At 43.4% G+C, this 17,239-nt stretch overlaps 1 protein-coding gene across 1 annotated transcript; it reads right to left on the minus strand.

Annotated features, from left to right (window-relative positions):
- Positions 1–286: 286 nt before the first annotated feature.
- LOC124015499 (UDP-glucuronosyltransferase 2C1-like) lies at positions 287–10,096 on the minus strand. Its single transcript, XM_046330737.1, has 5 exons — positions 9,960–10,096; positions 9,625–9,767; positions 3,934–4,098; positions 1,654–2,367; positions 287–1,537 (listed from the first exon to the last, which is right to left on the minus strand). The coding sequence occupies exons 2-5, from the start codon at positions 9,760–9,762 to the stop codon at positions 950–952; spliced, it is 1,605 nt and encodes a 534-aa protein (XP_046186693.1). The 5' UTR covers positions 9,763–9,767; positions 9,960–10,096; the 3' UTR covers positions 287–949.
- Between the last annotated feature and the right edge of the window lie 7,143 nt (positions 10,097–17,239).

Raw genomic sequence — 17,239 nt, forward strand, 5'->3', positions numbered from 1 at the left:
GGTGTAAGGCCCTGTGGGTGTAAGGTCCTGTGGGTGTAAGGTCCTGTGGGTGTAAGGCCCTGTGGGTGTAAGGTCCTGTGGGTGTAAGGCCCTGTGGGTGTAAGGCCCTGTGGGTGAAGTCCCTGTGGGTGAAGGCCCTGTGGGTGTAAGGCCCTGTGGGTGTAAGGCCCTGTGGGTGTGAAGGCCCTGTGGGTGAAGGCCCTGTGGGTGTAAGGCCATGTGGGTGAAGGCCCTTTGTGAAGGGTGGGTGAAGGCCCTGTGGGTGAAGGCCCTTTGGGTGAAGGCCCTGTGGGTGAAGGCCCTGTGGGTGTAAGGCCCTGTGGGTGAAGGCCCTGTGGGTGTAAGGCCCTGTGGGTGAAGGCCCTGTGGGTGTAAGGCCCTGTGGGTGAAGGCCCTGTGGGTGAAGGCCCTGTGGGTGTAAGGCCCTGTGGGTGTAAGGCCCTGTGGGTGAAGGCCCTGTGGGTGAAGGCCCTGTGGGTGTAAGGCCCTGTGGGTGAAGGCCCTGTGGGTGAAGGCCCTGTGGGTGTAAGGCCCTGTGGGTGTAAGGCCCTGTGGGTGTAAGGCCCTGTGGGTGTAAGGCCCTGTGGGTGAAGGCACTGTGGGTGTAAGGCCCTGTGGCTGCACGGTTGTTGTAGGTTTTAATAAGTTGTTTGATGTTGTTCCTGATATAAGTACAGATTTATAATTCATATAGATTAAAGAACATCTAATGTATCTAATTAGTGGATACTAACACTGCTCTCAGGGCAGTGTCTGCTCATTTTTACTAACAGAAGTTACTTTTTTTGTAGCAGGTTAAGAGAACTTACCCAGTGGTTTAGGAGAACTACATTAAGTTTAGGGAAAAGGGTAGGATTACCTAAAATGGTAGAATTAAAACTATTTAGCTATGAGCAGGTCTGCCCTGAGAACAGTCTTGATTTCCAGTAATGTGATTCTGCTACTGGTGTCAGTGTTGTTTGGTTTTGTTCCTGTTCTTCCGGCAGGTTCTCCAGAGGATCCTGATCAGGAGCCCAGTAAAGAGCAAGACTCCTCCCCCAGCAGCCAGCAGCAGTAGCAGCACGTCCACAGAGTGGTAAGAGTACCAGGGCATCCTGTTGGCCGACGTACGGAGGTGAGACGCCCCCTTGTGTCGCATCACAAACTCCAACCAGAAGAGGGCCTTGTCCATGGGCTTGATGGGCTGGTCCCTGTGCAGGCGGGACAGCCTCTGCATGTTCTCCCTGTAGGGGGCGTGGGTGAGCACCTGGTTCAGAGCCTGCTGGAAACTGGGTCCGTTGAACATGGCCAGCTCCAGGATCTTGGCAGCGCCTCTCTCCTGCAGACGCAGAAGATTGTCATACTGGTCAAAGAACAGGGGTATCCCCAGCACTGGGGTGCCGTGGTAGATGGCCTCCTGGACCCCGTTGGTTCCTCCGTGGGCCACAAAGGCTCTGGTTTGGGGGTGACCCAGGAGGTCTTTCTGGGGCATCCAGTCCACCAGAAGAGTGTTGTTGCCCAGAGTGGAGGGCCTTTTGCCCCGGTGCCTCCAGATCACCTTAGATAGAATATGAAGAAGATATTAATTTATCTTTAAATAACTTCTCGTTTACATCACTTGCATTGCAGAGTGCTTTACATATAAATGCTAATAATCAAAAACAATCAGGATACCTTCTGAGGCAGCTTGGCGAACACGCTGGCGATCTGGTCTGTGATATCAACAGGAAGTGCATTGACAAGAGTCCCCAGAGACATGACGATCACCCCATGCTCCCCGGCACTCTGGACAAACTCCTCCAGGTCTGGAGGCAGGGGCTGGGCCGGCTTGCACTGGAACCCCCCCATGTAGACGACATTGGGCATGGTGGGACGGGGGAAGTCAAACACAAAGTCAGACCTCATCAGCCAGATGTCAGCTTCCTGGATCAAGGAGATGATGTCACAGCCCCCTTCGAAGTACTTGGCGCAAATTGCGTCATAACTCGGCCCAACCATGAACCTCTGCTGATACACGATGATGCTGTAGTGCAGCATGTTTTGGACCCGTTGGACGAAGGTCATCTTGTCAGTGAATCCAGACCCTGGGACCGGGATGTAGGACAGGGGAGAGGGGGCGATGGCAAAATGGCCCTCCCCACTGGTGATCCAACGGGCGTTGAGCACCACAGGCAGTTTGAGGTAGTGGGCCATCAGCAGCCCTCCAGCCATAGCAGGGTCGGTGAGCATCATGTCATACTGAGCGTCCTGGAGACTCTTCATCAGCTCCTTGTCGTCGAACATGCGAGCCAGTGTGTCGCAAGCCAGGAAGTGCGCTTCTTCTATCATACTGAGGAACTCCATGGTTAGTTGGAAGAACCTCAGTGTTGATACCACCTCTTGCTGAGCCTGAAGTAAGATATTAAACAGAGATTTAATGTTTCTTAGACAAAATAAATGGATGTCTTGCTGGATGGTTGATTGGCTCGTTTGCTGGCTGGATCGATTGATCAACCAATCAACCAATAAAGAATACACATCAAACCTTAATGTGCTTCTGAAGGCACGTTATGAAGACATACCTTCAGGTTCTGTACTGTAGCTACATTATGAAGCATACCTTCAGGTTCTGTACTGTAGCTACATTATGAAGGCATACCTTCAGGTTCTGTACTGTAGCTACATTATGAAGACATACCTTCAGGTTCTGTACTGTGCTACATTATGAAGACATACCTTCAGGTTCTGTACTGTAGCTACATTATGAAGGCATACCTTCAGGTTCTGTACTGTACATTATGAAGGCATACCTTCAGGTTCTTCTGAAGGCACGTTATGAAGGCATACCTTCAGGTTCTTCTGTACTGTAGCTACATTATGAAGACATACCTTCAGGTTCTGTACTGTAGCTACATTATGAAGACATACCTTCAGGTTCTGTACTGTAGCTACATTATGAAGACATACCTTCAGGTTCTGTACTGTAGCTACATTATGAAGGCATACCTTCAGGTTCTTCTGAAGGCACGTTATGAAGGCATACCTTCAGGTTCTTCTGTACTGTAGCTACATTATGAAGACATACCTTCAGGTTCTGTACTGTAGCTACATTATGAAGACATACCTTCAGGTTCTTCTGTACTGTAGCTACATTATGAAGACATACCTTCAGGTTCTTCTGTACTGTAGCTACATTATGAAGGCATACCTTCAGGTTCTTCAGTAGGCACATTGCAAAGACATACCTTCAGGTTCTGTACTGTAGCTACATTATGAAGACATACCTTCAGGTTCTTCTGTACTGTAGCTACATTATGAAGGCATACCTTCAGGTTCTGTACTGTAGCTACATTATGAAGACATACCTTCAGGTTCTGTACTGTAGCTACATTATGAAGACATACCTTCAGGTTCTTCTGTACTGTAGCTACATTATGAAGGCATACCTTCAGGTTCTGTACTGTAGCTACATTATGAAGGCATACCTTCAGGTTCTTCATTAGGCACATTGCAAAGACATACCTTCAGGTTCTGTACTGTAGCTACATTATGAAGACATACCTTCTACATTATGAAGACATACCTTCAGGTTCTGTACTGTAGCTACATTATGAAGACATACCTTCAGGTTCTTCTGTAGCTACATTATGAAGACATACCTTCAGGTTCTTCTTACGTTATGCATACCTTCAGGTTCTTCTGAAGGCACGTTATGAAGACATACCTTCAGGTTCTTCACATTATGAAGACACAGGTTCTTCTGCATTAAAGACATACCTTCAGGTTCTGTACTGTAGCTACATTATGAAGGCATACCTTCAGGTTCTTCAGTAGGCACATTGCAAAGACATACCTTCAGGTTCTGTACTGTAGCTACATTATGAAGACATACCTTCAGGTTCTGTACTGTAGCTACATTATGAAGACATACCTTCAGGTTCTTCTGTACTGTAGCTACATTATGAAGATATATACCTTAAAGTGCTTCTGTAGGAAGGCCTCGAAGAAGCTGTATAAGGATTCTTTCTCCTTGATGGTGATGGAGGTGTATAGCGGTGACTCCTCAGTGATGTACCAGCTGGTGGAGGGTCTGACCACCGTGATGGTGTGGCCTCTGGCATGAAGCTCCTCGATCAGTACCTACACATTGGTGACGTTAGTAAGCTCACAAGGGAATGGTATTATGTCAGAGGTATGTTGTGGAGAGCTGTCAAAAATATGCTTTATAAAAGGTATTAATCCTCAATCTAAGAAACCTAAGAAGTAAATGTGCATCAAATCTTTCAGTTCAAGCTGGAGATATCATGACCTGATCTCAATCCACTGCATCTGCCTAGGTCAGCCTTCCACATTTGCGGTGGAAGTTGGCCGAGCTACAGCAGCGTTTGTCAGACTTTGAGACATCACGAAAACGTCTGTAGGGTCCCAACGGTTTGACCTACAAAACTAATATGACCAGTCTATGGAAAGATTATGGTGTTCTCTGTTTTGTTTTACGACCCACCAGCAATGTCACTGGACTCGTCCGAAGCTAACCCATGCAAGCAAATGGAGGTATGAAGGTCATTTTGTATAAAAAATAAGGGATTAAATATTCAAAAAATGAAAATAAGATATAATACAGACACTTCAAAACCATTTTATTTTTTCCAATGTCATTCAATGCATTTCTATGGGCTATAGTAGTAAAGGCCAAATTCAATATTTTATCAAATCTTTTTTTCAATATATATTTTTTAATACCTAAAGGGGTCCTATAATTCAACATATAATTCAACATCATTTAACATCATTTAGCTAAATGATCCACAGTATGATCGCCCTAAAACAACTCCATATGTTAGAACAGTATACACAGTAGTCTCATTGTGTACACAGTAGTCTCATTGTGTACACAGTAGTCTCATTGTGTACACAGTAGTCTCATTGAGATGCAGGATTCTTCAATTCCGGTCCCGGAGGGCCATAACCCACTTTGGTGGTTGTGGTGAGGTGTGGCCTGATTAACATGGTTGAAATCATTCATTTGAAATAGCAAAACTTGTGCAGAACACCATAACGGTAAATGCCCAATGGCAGAGGTGGCTATAGTACTGAAAATCCGTATTTAAGTAAAAGTACTGCTACTTAGGTTGTAATTTACTTTTTTTAAAGTAAAAAAGTATCCTGTCAGAAAACTACTTCAGTACTAGTTACACATTTGGCTTGGTCATTTTTAACACCTTACTGTAAACTGTGTGAAAACAAAAACAGATTTTTCTTCTTCTTGCGGACCTAGCTATTTACAACGTTTAGCGTTGTGTTTGGCGGTCAAATGTCCAAAGTCTGCAAAGCTGTCATCAAGGCAAAGGGTGGCTACTTTGAAAAAACTAAAATCTAAAATCTATTTTGATTTGTTTAACACTTTTTTGGTTACTACATTATTCCCTATGTGTTATTTAATAGTGTTGATGTCTTCACTATTATTCTACAATGTCAAAAATAGTCACACAAAACCTCCGACTTCAACTGTACTGTATATATATAAACTCAGCAAAAATGAAACTTCCCTTTTCCAGGGTCTTTCTAAGATAATTCGTAATAAATGTTTATCTTGACAGATATTCAAGGGTTTAAACATTGTTTCCCATGCTTGTTCAATGAACCATGAACAACTAATGAACATGCACCTGTGAAACGGTCGTTAAGACATTAATAGCTTACAGACGGTCGGCAATTAAGGTCACAGTTATGAAAACTTAGGACACTAAAGAGGCCTTTCTACTGACTCTGACAAACAACAAAAGAAATATGCCCAGGGTCCCTGCTCATCTGCATGAACGTGCCTTAAGCATGCTGCAAGAAGGCATGAGGACTGCAGATGTGGCCAGGGCAATACATTGCAATGTCCGTACTGTGAGAAGCCTAAGACAGCGCTACAGGGAGACAGGAGACAGGATTGACAGCTAATCATCCTCGCAGTGGCAGACCACGTGTAACAACACCTGCACAGGATTGGTAGGTACAGGATGGCAACAACAACTGCCCGAGTTACACCAAAATAGCACAAATCCCTCAATCAGTGCTCAGACTGTCCGTAATAGGCTGAGAGAGGCTGGACTGAGGCCTGTTGTAAGGCATGTCCTCACCAGACATCACCGGCAACAAGGTCGTCAATGGGCAAAAACCCACTGTAGATGGACCAGACAGGTCGGGCAAAAAGTTATCTTCACTGACAAGTAGCTGTTTTGTCTCACCAGGGATGATGGTCGGATTTGCATTTATCGTTGAAGGAATAAGCGTTACACCGAGGCCTGTACTCTGGAGCGGAAACGATTTGGAGTTGGAGGGTCCGTCATGGTCTGGGGTCGGTGTGTCACAGCATCATCAGACTGAGCTTGTTGTCATTGCAGGTAATCTCAACTCTGTGCGTTACAGGGAAGACATCCTCCTCCCTCATGTGGTACCCTTCATGCAGGCTCATCCTGACATGATCCTCCAGCATGACAATGCCACCATCCATACTGCTCGTCCTGTGCGTGATTTCCTGACAGACAGGAATGTCAGTGTTCTGCCGTGGCCAGCGAAGAGCCCGGATCTCAATCCCATTGAGCACATCTGGGACCTGTTGGATCGGAGGGTGAGGGCTAGGGACATTCCCCCCAGAAATGTCTGGGAACTTGCAGGTGCCATGGTGGAAGAGTGGGGTAACATCTCACAACAAGAACCGGCAAATCTGGTGCAGTCCAGGAGGAGGAGATGCACTGCAGTACTTCTTCGGGCTAGGGGGCAGTATTTTCACCTCCGGATGAAAAGCGTGCCCAAAGTAAACTGCCTGTCACTCAGGCCCAGAAGCTAGGATATGTATATACATATACCTTTGGATAGAAAACACTCTGAAGTTTCTGAAACTGTTAGAATAATGCCTGTGTGTATAACAGAACTGATTTGGCAGGTGATTGTATAGGTCATTGTGTTTTCCAATGGCTGTCTAAGGCTAACCTGACTAATATGGGCTCCGATTGCAGTTCCTATGGCTACCACTAGATGTCAACAGTCTTTAGACATGGTTTAATGTTTTTCATTTGAGAAATGAAGAAGTAGTGCTGTTCTTTCTTCGTGTCACTCTGAAGGAGCGTGAACAGGAGTGCACAAAAGTATTTCGAAGTGTTTTGTGAAAGTTTATCGTCGACTTTTTGAATTTAAGAAAATGACGTTACGTTATGAAACGCTATTTTTTAAAGTTTATCACACAGTCTTCATAGATCGATATCTAGGCTATATATGGACTGGTTTAATCGGAAAAAAAGACCCAATAGTGATTATGGGACATCTAGGAGTGCCAACAAAGAAGATGGTCAAAGGTAATGAATGTTTTATATTTTATTTGTGCGGTTTGTGTAGCGACGACTATGTTAATTATTTTGTTTACGTCCCCTGCGGGTCTTTTGGGGTGTTACATGCTATCAGATAATAGCTTCTCATGCTTTCGCCGAAAAGCATTTTAAAAATCTGACTTGTTGCCTGGATTCACAACGAGTGTAGCTTTAATTCAATAACCTGCATGTGTATTTTAATGAACGTTTGAGTTTTAACTAATACTATTAGCATTTAGCGTAGCGCATTTGCATTTCCAGAGCTCTAGATGGGACGCCTGCGTGCCAGGTTGGAGCAAGAGATTAAATCTTGCATCGATTATTTAAGTTTTAGGGTACCTGAGGTTGGATTAGGAACGTTGTTACCTGAGGTTGGATTAGGAACGTTGTTACCTGAGGTTGGATTAGGAACGTTGGTACCTGAGGTTGGATTAGGAACGTTGTTACCTGAGGATGGATTAGAAATGTTGTTTGAAATGTTTGGACCACCTTATTAGATCCTTTGTAGGCATGTTGGGGGAGTTGGAACCGGTGTTTTCTGAATCAAACGTGCCAAATAAACGGACATTTTGGGGATATAAAGAAGGAATTTATCGAACAAAACGACCATTCATTGTGTCACTGAGACATTTGAGATTGCAAAAAAGATGACGATCTTCAAAGGTAAGACATTTATTATATGGTTATTTCTGACTTTCGTGTCGCTCCTGGTTGAAAGTGGTTTGCATAATCGCATGGTGTGCTTTCGCCGTAAAGCCTTTTTGAAATCTGACACAGCGGCTGGATTAACAAGAAGTTAAGCTTTATTTTGATGTTTTACACTTGTATTTTCATGAATGTTAAATATTTATATTTCTGTAGTTTGAATTTGTGACTCTGCAATTTCACTGGATGTTGTCAAATCTATCCCGCTAACGGGATTGGAGAGTTAAGGGATCCCTAAGAGGTTTTAATGCAGCTGGTGGCCACACTAGATACTGACTGTTACTTTGATTTTGACCCTCCCCCTTTGTTCAGGGACACATTATTCCATTTCTGTTAGTTACATGTCTGTGGAACTTGTTCAGTTTATGTCTCAGTTGTTGAATCTTGTTATGTTCATACAAATATCTACACATGTTAAGTTTGCTGAAAATAAACACAGTGAGAGGATGTTTTATTTATTTTTTGCAGAGTTTATACATAAATATATATATATTTTCCAAGCAGGCCGTGGATGACTGACTGCCCAGAAAGTTTCCATTAATAACCTCCCCCGGCCAGCGAGCAGTCCTGTATGTCGTGCCCTGCGACATAATAGATAATAATATAAACCTATGTAACTGGAGGGATTTGGTCAAATGTAACTAAGTAAACAGTAAGTTGCAGTTCTTGACACACTGAAACATGTGCGCCTGGCACTTACTACCATACCCTGTTCAAGGGCACTTGAATATTTTGTCTTGCACAGCCAGAAGAGGACTGGCCAACCCACATATGCTCTCTCTAATTCTCTCTTTCTTTCTCTCTCTCTGCCCCAGGACTACCTGACATGATGACTCCTTGCTGTCCCCAGTCCACCTGACTGTGCTGCTGCTCCAGTTTCAACTGTTCTGACTTATTATTATTCGACCATGCTGGTCATTTATGAACATTTGAACATCTTGGCCATGTTCTGTTATAATATCCACCCGGCACAGCCAGAAGAGGACTGGCCACCCCACATAGCCTGGTTCCTCTCAAGGTTTCTTCCTAGGTTTTGGCCTTTCTAGGGAGTTTATCCTAGCCACCGTGCTTCTACACTTGCATTGCTTGCTGTTTGGAGGTTTTAGGCTGGGTTTCTGTACAGCACTTTGATATATCAGCTGATGTACGAAGGGTTATATAAATCAATTTGATTTGATTTGATTTGATTTGGATGGCACACAGACACAATTCATGTCTCCATTGTCTCAGGGCTTATAAATCCTTCTTTAACCCGTCTCCTCCCCTTCATCTACACTGATTGAAGTGGATTTAACAGGTGAGATCAATAAGGGATCATAGGGTTCATGTATTTCACCTGGATTCACCTCATCAGTCTATATCGTGGAAAGAGCAGGTGTTCCTAATGTTTTATACACTCACTGTACAATACGTCATGGATACTATGGAACAAATTTCTATTTGCTTTTCAAAATTCCCTTATTTTTCAGAAATCCTGGTTGGATTCCCGACATCAGAATAATCAGCATGAAATCTTCGTAAAGTAACAAAACGCTAGGCACATGTCTCAATTGTCTCAAGGCTTAAAGCCGATCTTTAACAAAACGCTAGGCATAGCATTGAGCACCTTCATGTTGATCCAGTGGCTTCCATCGACAGGAAAGACCAGGACTTTTCCTCCATGGCAGGACGGTGCAGGAAGGAGAAGCAGAAATGACACCAGACTTAGAAACGAGAGGTGTCCCCAAGGAGAGCGGGAATACATTGTGTCTACACAGAAGAAAAAGAGGACAAAAGTCACTTGTTTTTCCAACTAGTCACCTCTAGACGTAAAATGCTTTATTGACCTGAAAGCCTATCAAGTCTTACACTCGTGCAACGTATAGCAACAGTTCATTAAGCTTCATCATTATGTTATATACTCGTGTCAATAAGTTAGTATTGTCTGCACAGTTGACTTACTGGTGCTATAGAGTCCATGCAGCACTAACAACGGAAATGGTTACATATCGGCTGGCAATACTTTGAACTTCTGAAGGTTCATACTCCTGATAGTACAGAAGTCCTGCCATAGCCCAGGTAGATGATTTACAAACAGATAGCGGTGCCTCCCAAATTGCACTAGTTTTGCCCAGGGTCCTCAGGGCTCTGGTCGACATAGTAGACTATTGTAGGGAATAGGATGTCATTTGGGATTCAACCACTACATGGACAATAACACTGGTGAGTTCTGGTAAAACACACCTGTCACATAACTGACCTCTTACCCAATTTAAATGCCTACTTATCATTGATACAATCCATATGTGATTGTGTCCATCTCTAGTCTGACTCCAGGTTGTAGTTATGTGCCTTCAACTATTCACCTGAACCTTTAAAACGTTTTGTTGTGTTACAGTCTGAATTTAATATGGATTAAATTGAGATGTTTGTGTCTCTGGTTTAATACCCCACAATGTCAAAGTGGAATTCTGGTTTTTAGATTTTTGTTACAAATTAATAAAAAATTAAAAGCTGAAATGTCTTGAGTCAAAAATTCTTCAACCCCTTTGTTATGGCAAGACTAAATCATTTCAGGAGTACAAATGTGTTAACCTGTTTGGGATAGGGGGCAGTATTTTCACGGATGACAAGTGTGCCCAGAGTAAACTGCCTGCTACTCAGGCCCAGAAGCTAATATATGCATATCAGTAGTAGAGTTGGATATAAAACACTCTGATGTTTCTAAACCTGTTTGAATGATGTCTGTGAGTATAAAAGAACTCTATGGCAGGCAAAAACCTGAGAAAAATCCAAACAGGAAGTGGGAAATCTGAGGTTTGTAGGTTTTCAAGTCTTTGCCTATCCAATATACATTGTAAATGGTGTCATATTGCACTTCCTAAGGCTTCCACTATAAAGGAAAAAGATGTATGATAAAAACATCCTAAAGATTGATTCTATACATCGTTTGACATGTTTCTGCGATCTGTAATATAACTTTTTTGACTTTTCGTCTGGACTTTCGTCTGGACTTGCTCGCGCCTTGTGAGTTTCGATGGGTGAACTAAACGTGCTAACAAAAAAGGAGGCATTTGGACATAAAGATGAACTTTATCGAACAAAACAAACATTTATTGTGGAACTGGGATTCCTGTGAGTGCATTCTGATGAAGATCATCAAAGGTAAGTTAATATTTCTAACGCTATTTCTGACTTTTACTGACTCCACAACATAGCTTGTTTTCGTGGCTTAGCGCTGTACTCAGATAATTGCATGGTGTGCTTGTTCCGTAAAGCTTTTTTGAAGTATATCTTTAATTTTATGCATAACACTGTATCTTTCATCAAAGTTTATGATGAGTATTTCTGTAAATTGATGTGGCTCTCAGCAAATTCGCAGGATGTTTTCGAGGCACAACATTACTAAACATAACGCACCGATGTGCATTTTTGGATATAAATATGAACTTTATCGAACAAAACATACATGTATTGTGTAACATGAAGTCCTATGAGTGCCATCTGATGAAGATCATCAAAGGTTAGTGATTCATTTTATCTCTATTTCTGCTTTTTGTGACTCCTCTCTTTGGATGGAAAAATGGCTGTGTTTTTCTGTGACTAGGCTCTGACCTAACATTATCATATGGTGTGCTTTTGCTGTAAAGGCTTTTTGAAATCGGACACAATGGGTAGATTAACAAGAAGTTAAGCTTTAATTTGGTGTATTGCACTTGTGAATTATGACAAGAATTATCACTTATGAAAGTTTTAAAAAAGTAAAAAATTGCGCTCTGCCATTTCTAGCAGAACCCCTAGCCTTAATTAAGCAAGTCACATAATGAGTTGCATGGACTTATTCTGTGTACAATAATAATGGTTAAAACATTATTTTTCATGACTTCTGTACCCAGGGGCGCAACTTTGGTTTTAGAAGTGGGTGGGACATAATTATAATATTGTAAAAAAAAAAATCAGGTCGGGAAAACACTCCAAGCAGCCTACCCGACCGCTTGGAGGTGTTCGCGTGGTCCTAAAGCAAACCATCACCTCCATTTGTATTACTTTCCAATGATAAAACATGATAAAACACATATCTGTAAGGCCCCTCAGTCGAGCAGTGAACTTCAAACACAGATTTAACCTCAAAGACCAGGGAGGTTATCCAATAGCCTTGCAAAGACCAGGGAGGTTATCCAATAGCCTCGCAAAGACCAGGCAGGTTATCCAATAGCATCGCAAAAACCAGGGAGGTTATCCAATAGCCACGCAAAGACCAGGCAGGTTATCCAATAGCCTCGCAAAGACCACGGAGGTTATCCAATAGCATCGCAAAGACCACGGAGGTTATCCAATAGCCTTGCAAAGACCAGGGAGGTTATCCAATAGCATCGCAAAGACCAGGGAGGTTATCCAATAGCCTCGCAAAGACCAGGGAGGTTATCCAATAGCCTCGCAAAGACCAGGGAGGTTATCCAATAGCCAAGACCAACTCAGTTGCTGGAGAGGAAGGACATTTTTTAAAATTTCACCTTTATTTAACCCGGTTCTCATTTTCAAATGTGACCCAGCCACGATAACGGAGGGCTCCCAGTATAGTCTACAGGGGAGGGATCCCAGTATAGTCTACAGGGGAGGGCTCCCAGTATAGTCTACAGGGGAGGGCTCCCAGTATAGTCTACAGGGGAGGGCTCCCAGTATAGTCTACAGGGTGATGAGACAGGGGAGGTCTCCCAGTATAGTCTACAGTATAGTCTACAGGGTGATGATGAGACAGGGGGGGGGCTCCCAGTATAGTCTACAGGGCGATGAGACAGGGGAGGTCTCCCAGTATAGTCTACAGGGTGATGAGACAGGGGAGGTCTCCCAGTATAGTCTACAGGGTGATGAGACAGGGGAGGTCTCCCAGTATAGTCTACAGGGTAATGAGACAGGGGAGGGCTCCCAGTATAGTCTACAGGGTAATGAGACAGGGGAGGGCTCCCAGTATAGTCTACAGGGTGATGAGACAGGGGAGGTCTCCCAGTATAGTCTACAGGGTGATGAGACAGGGGAGGGCTCCCAGTATCGTCCACAGGGTGATGATGGGGCAACCAGGAAGGCTAGTTGAGAACAAGTTCTCATTTTCAACTGTGACCCGGCCAAGATAAAGCAAATCAGTGTGACACAAACAACAACACAGAGTTACACATGGAATAAACAACCATACAGTAAAATAAAGTCTATAAACAGTGTGTGCAAGTGGAGTAAGGAGATAAGGCATAGAATAGGCCATAGTAGCGAAGTAATTACAATTTAGCAAATTAACACTGGAGTGATAGATGAGCAGATGAATAAATAAAAACAATATGGGGATGATGTGGGTCGATTGGTTGGGCTATTTACAGATGGACTATGTACAGCTGCAGCGATCGGTTAGCTCCTCAGATAGCTGATGTTTAAAGTTAGTGAGGGAAGTATAAGTCTCCAACTTCAGTGATTTTTGCAATTCGTTCCAGTCACTGGCAGCAGAGAACTGGAAGGAAAGGCAGCCAAATGAGGTGTTGGCTTTGGGGATGACCAGTAAATATACCTGCTGGAGTGTCTTGCTACGAGTGGGTGTTGCTATGGTGACCAGTGAGTTGAGATAAGGCAGAGCTTTACCTAGCATAGACTTATAGATGACCTGGAGCCAGTGCGTCTGGCGACGAATATCTAGTGAGGGCCAGCCAACTAGAGCATACAGGTCGCAGTAGTGGGTGGTATAAGGGGCTTTGGTGACAAAATGGATGGCACTGTGATAGACTGCATCCAGTTTACTGAGTAGAGTGTTGGAAGCTATTTTGTTGATGACATTGCCAAAGTCGAGGATTGGTAGGATAGTCAGTTTTACTAGGGTATGTTTGGCTGCGTGAGTGAAGGATGCTTTGCAGTGAAATAGGAAGCCGTTTCTAAACTTAATTTTGGATTGGAGATGTTTAATAAGAGTCTGTAAGGAGAGTTTACAGTCTAGCCAGACACCTAGGTATTTGTAGTTGTCCACATATTCTAAGTCAGAACTGTCCAGAGTAGTGATGCTGGACGGGCAGGCGGGTGCTGGCAGCGAACGGTTGAAAAGCATGCATTTGGTTTTACTAGCGTTTCAGAGCAGTTGGAGGTCACGGAAGGAGAGTTGTATGGCATTGAAGCTCGTTTGGAGGTTTTTTGCAATTCATCTGATCACTCTTCATAACATTCTGGAGTTTATGCAATTTGCCATCATACAAACTGAGGCAGCAGACTTTGAAAATAAAAAATTGTGTCATTCTCAACACTTTTGGCCACGATGTATACAAAGGTATGTGGACATCCCTTCAAATGAGTGGATTTGTCTATTTCAGCTACACCCGTTGCTGACAGGTGTATACAATTGAGCACGTAGCCATGCAATCTCCTCAGACAAACAGACCTAAACCCAATTGACATCTTAAACGAGCCGTTCCTACTCGAAAACCCACAAATGTTGCTGAGTTAAAAAGGGATTTCACCCTGGCTCTGCAACAACATGTAGTCATTATCATATTAACAACGATACGTTTTGATCATAAATATCCAATCCACAAGCTAGAACGAGCACATTTTCATTTCCCTGGTAGAATTAGGATGTTTTGACTTGCTGTGTTTTCGTGTTCTCATAGTGAACCACGTCACTCATAGTGAATGTAGACACCACGCCTCAGGCTCTGCCAACAAACTTAGATGATGTTATAAGGTGTTGTTTACTTGTGCTCAGAACTTCTCTCGGTGAGAAAGATTTTTTTAAACGTTGTTCTTTCACTAACGTTTGTCTTCATGCCTGTGTTGTGTTCTGTGCCTGGCTTTGTTAAAGGAAAGGCTCACCCAAAATGAATGTTATATTGTTTTTGTCCATCTCTGAGTAATGTTCTTTCGATTCCCTGGATCATTCCATGTTTTCATGTGTATTTGAGTTATTGGCCTGGAGGTGTGTTGGGTCATTGACCTGTTGAGAAACAAATGATAGCCAAACCAGATGGGGAGTATATATATTTATTTAACTAGTCAGTTAAGAACACATTATTATTTACGGTGACAGCCTACACACGGACAATTGTGGCAATTGCAGCTGGAAGCGATAAAGCCTGTAATCTAACCAGCCTGGATTCGAACCAGGTACTGCAGTGACACTTCTTGCACTGTGATGCAGTGTCTTAGACCACTGAGCCACTCAGAAGCCCTATGTATACAATGGAACAAAATGTGGAAAAAAGTCAAGGGGTCTGAATACTTTCCACTATAAAAATATACAGTATATATATATATATAATGTCCATCTTAATCTTTTCTTTTTATTGGCCAGTCTGAGATATGGATTTTTCTTTGCAACCCTGCCTAGAAGGGTGGTTGAATTAGTAGGGATGAATAGTGCCTAGTAGGGTGGTTGAATTAGTAGGGATTAATAGTGTCACGTAGGGTGGTTGAATTAGTAGGGATGAATAGTGTCTCGTAGGGTGGTTGAATTAGTAGGGATGAATAGTGTCTCGTAGGGTGGTTGAATTAGTAGGGATGAATAGTGTCTCGTAGGGTGGTTGAATTAGTAGGGATGAATAGTGTCACGTAGGGTGGTTGAATTAGTAGGGATAAATAGTGTCACGTAGGGTGGTTGAATTAGTAGGGATGAATAGTGTCTAGTAGGGTGGTTGAATTAGTAGGGATGAATAGTGTCTCGTATAAATGACAAATACATTTAGTTTTGTTCTCCAACGGCCCTTAAATTGACTGGTATTTAATACCATCCTTTGTAATGATAACTGTTGCTGTTTAACGACTATTTATTAAAACAGATGAATACGTGTTTACTATCCTTTGAAGACCCGTAAGTGTCTCCATGTGTATATTGTCATACACATCTGGTACGCCCACTCAATCAGGAAAAAACGGTTCTCTCTGCTACCTAACGGCAAGCGGTACCGGAGCACCAAGTCCAGGTCCAAAAGGCTCCTGGACAGCTTCTACCCCCAAGCCATAAGACTGCTGAACAGCTTCTACCCCCAAGCCATTAGACTGCTGAACAGCTTCTACCCCCAAGCCATAAGACTGCTGAACAGCTTCTACCCCCAAGCCATAAGACTGCTGAACAGCTTCTACCCCCAAGCCATAAGACTGCTGAACAGCTTCTACCCCCCCATAAGACCATCAGACTGCTGAACAGCTTCTACCCCCAAGCCATCAGACTGCTGAACAGCTTCTACCCCAAGCCATCAGCCATTAGCCACTGCTGAACAGCTTCTACCCCCAAGCCATCAGACTGCTGAACAGCTTCTACCCCCAAGCCATCAGACTGCTGAACAGCTTCTATCCCCAAGCCATTAGACTGCTGAACAGCTTCTACCCCCAAGCCATCAGACTGCTGAACAGCTTCTATCCCCAAGCCATTAGACTGCTGAACAGCTTCTACCCCCAAGCCATCAGACTGCTGAACAGCTTCTACCCCCAAGCCATAACACAGCAACAAAGTCAGATCAGCTTTTTGTAACAATCTATGAAACAAATTAGCGTTAGGCAACAGGTTAGCGGTGTGATTAAGGTTAGGTTTGAGGTTAGGGTTAAGATTAGGTTTGAGGTTAGGGTTAAGGTTAGGTTTGAGGTTAGGGTTAAGGTTAGGTTTGAGGTTAGGGTTAAGGTTAGGTTTGAGGTTAGGGTTAAGGTTAGGTTTGAGGTTAGGGTTAAGGTTAGGTTTGAGGTTAGGGTTAAGGTTAGGTTTGAGGTTAGGGTTAAGGTTAGGTTTGAGGTTAGGGTTAAGGTTAGGTTTGAGGTTAGGGTTAAGGTTAGGTTTGAGGTTAGGGTTAAGGTTAGGTTTGAGGTTAGGGTTAAGGTTAGGTTTAAAATTAGATTTTATTATTTAGAGACGTTTTAGATATTGGTGGGTTTTAGCAAATTAATATGACTTTGTGGCTGTGTTAACTAGTTACCACACTGCTATACAGCATGGGACGATGTGTGACAGTTGGGACACAATCTACTCACCTCTCATCTCTCTCCCCCTCTGGGCACAGAGGTCAGATCAGAGTGGTACTAAACCCCTGGAGTAAATTAGGGTGATCCTGCTCAAGGACACATCGACAGATTTTTCACCTTGTCAGCTCAGGAACCAGCAGCCTTTTGATTACGGGCCCCGACACGTTAACCACTAGGATACCTGTCGCCCTTCTATGAATTGGCTCACATCGCACAGACAGACAGACAGACAGACAGACAGACAGACAGACAGACAGACAGACAGA

Source organism: Oncorhynchus gorbuscha, linkage group LG02 (genome assembly GCF_021184085.1).
Source record: "Oncorhynchus gorbuscha isolate QuinsamMale2020 ecotype Even-year linkage group LG02, OgorEven_v1.0, whole genome shotgun sequence".
NCBI lineage: Eukaryota > Metazoa > Chordata > Actinopteri > Salmoniformes > Salmonidae > Oncorhynchus > Oncorhynchus gorbuscha.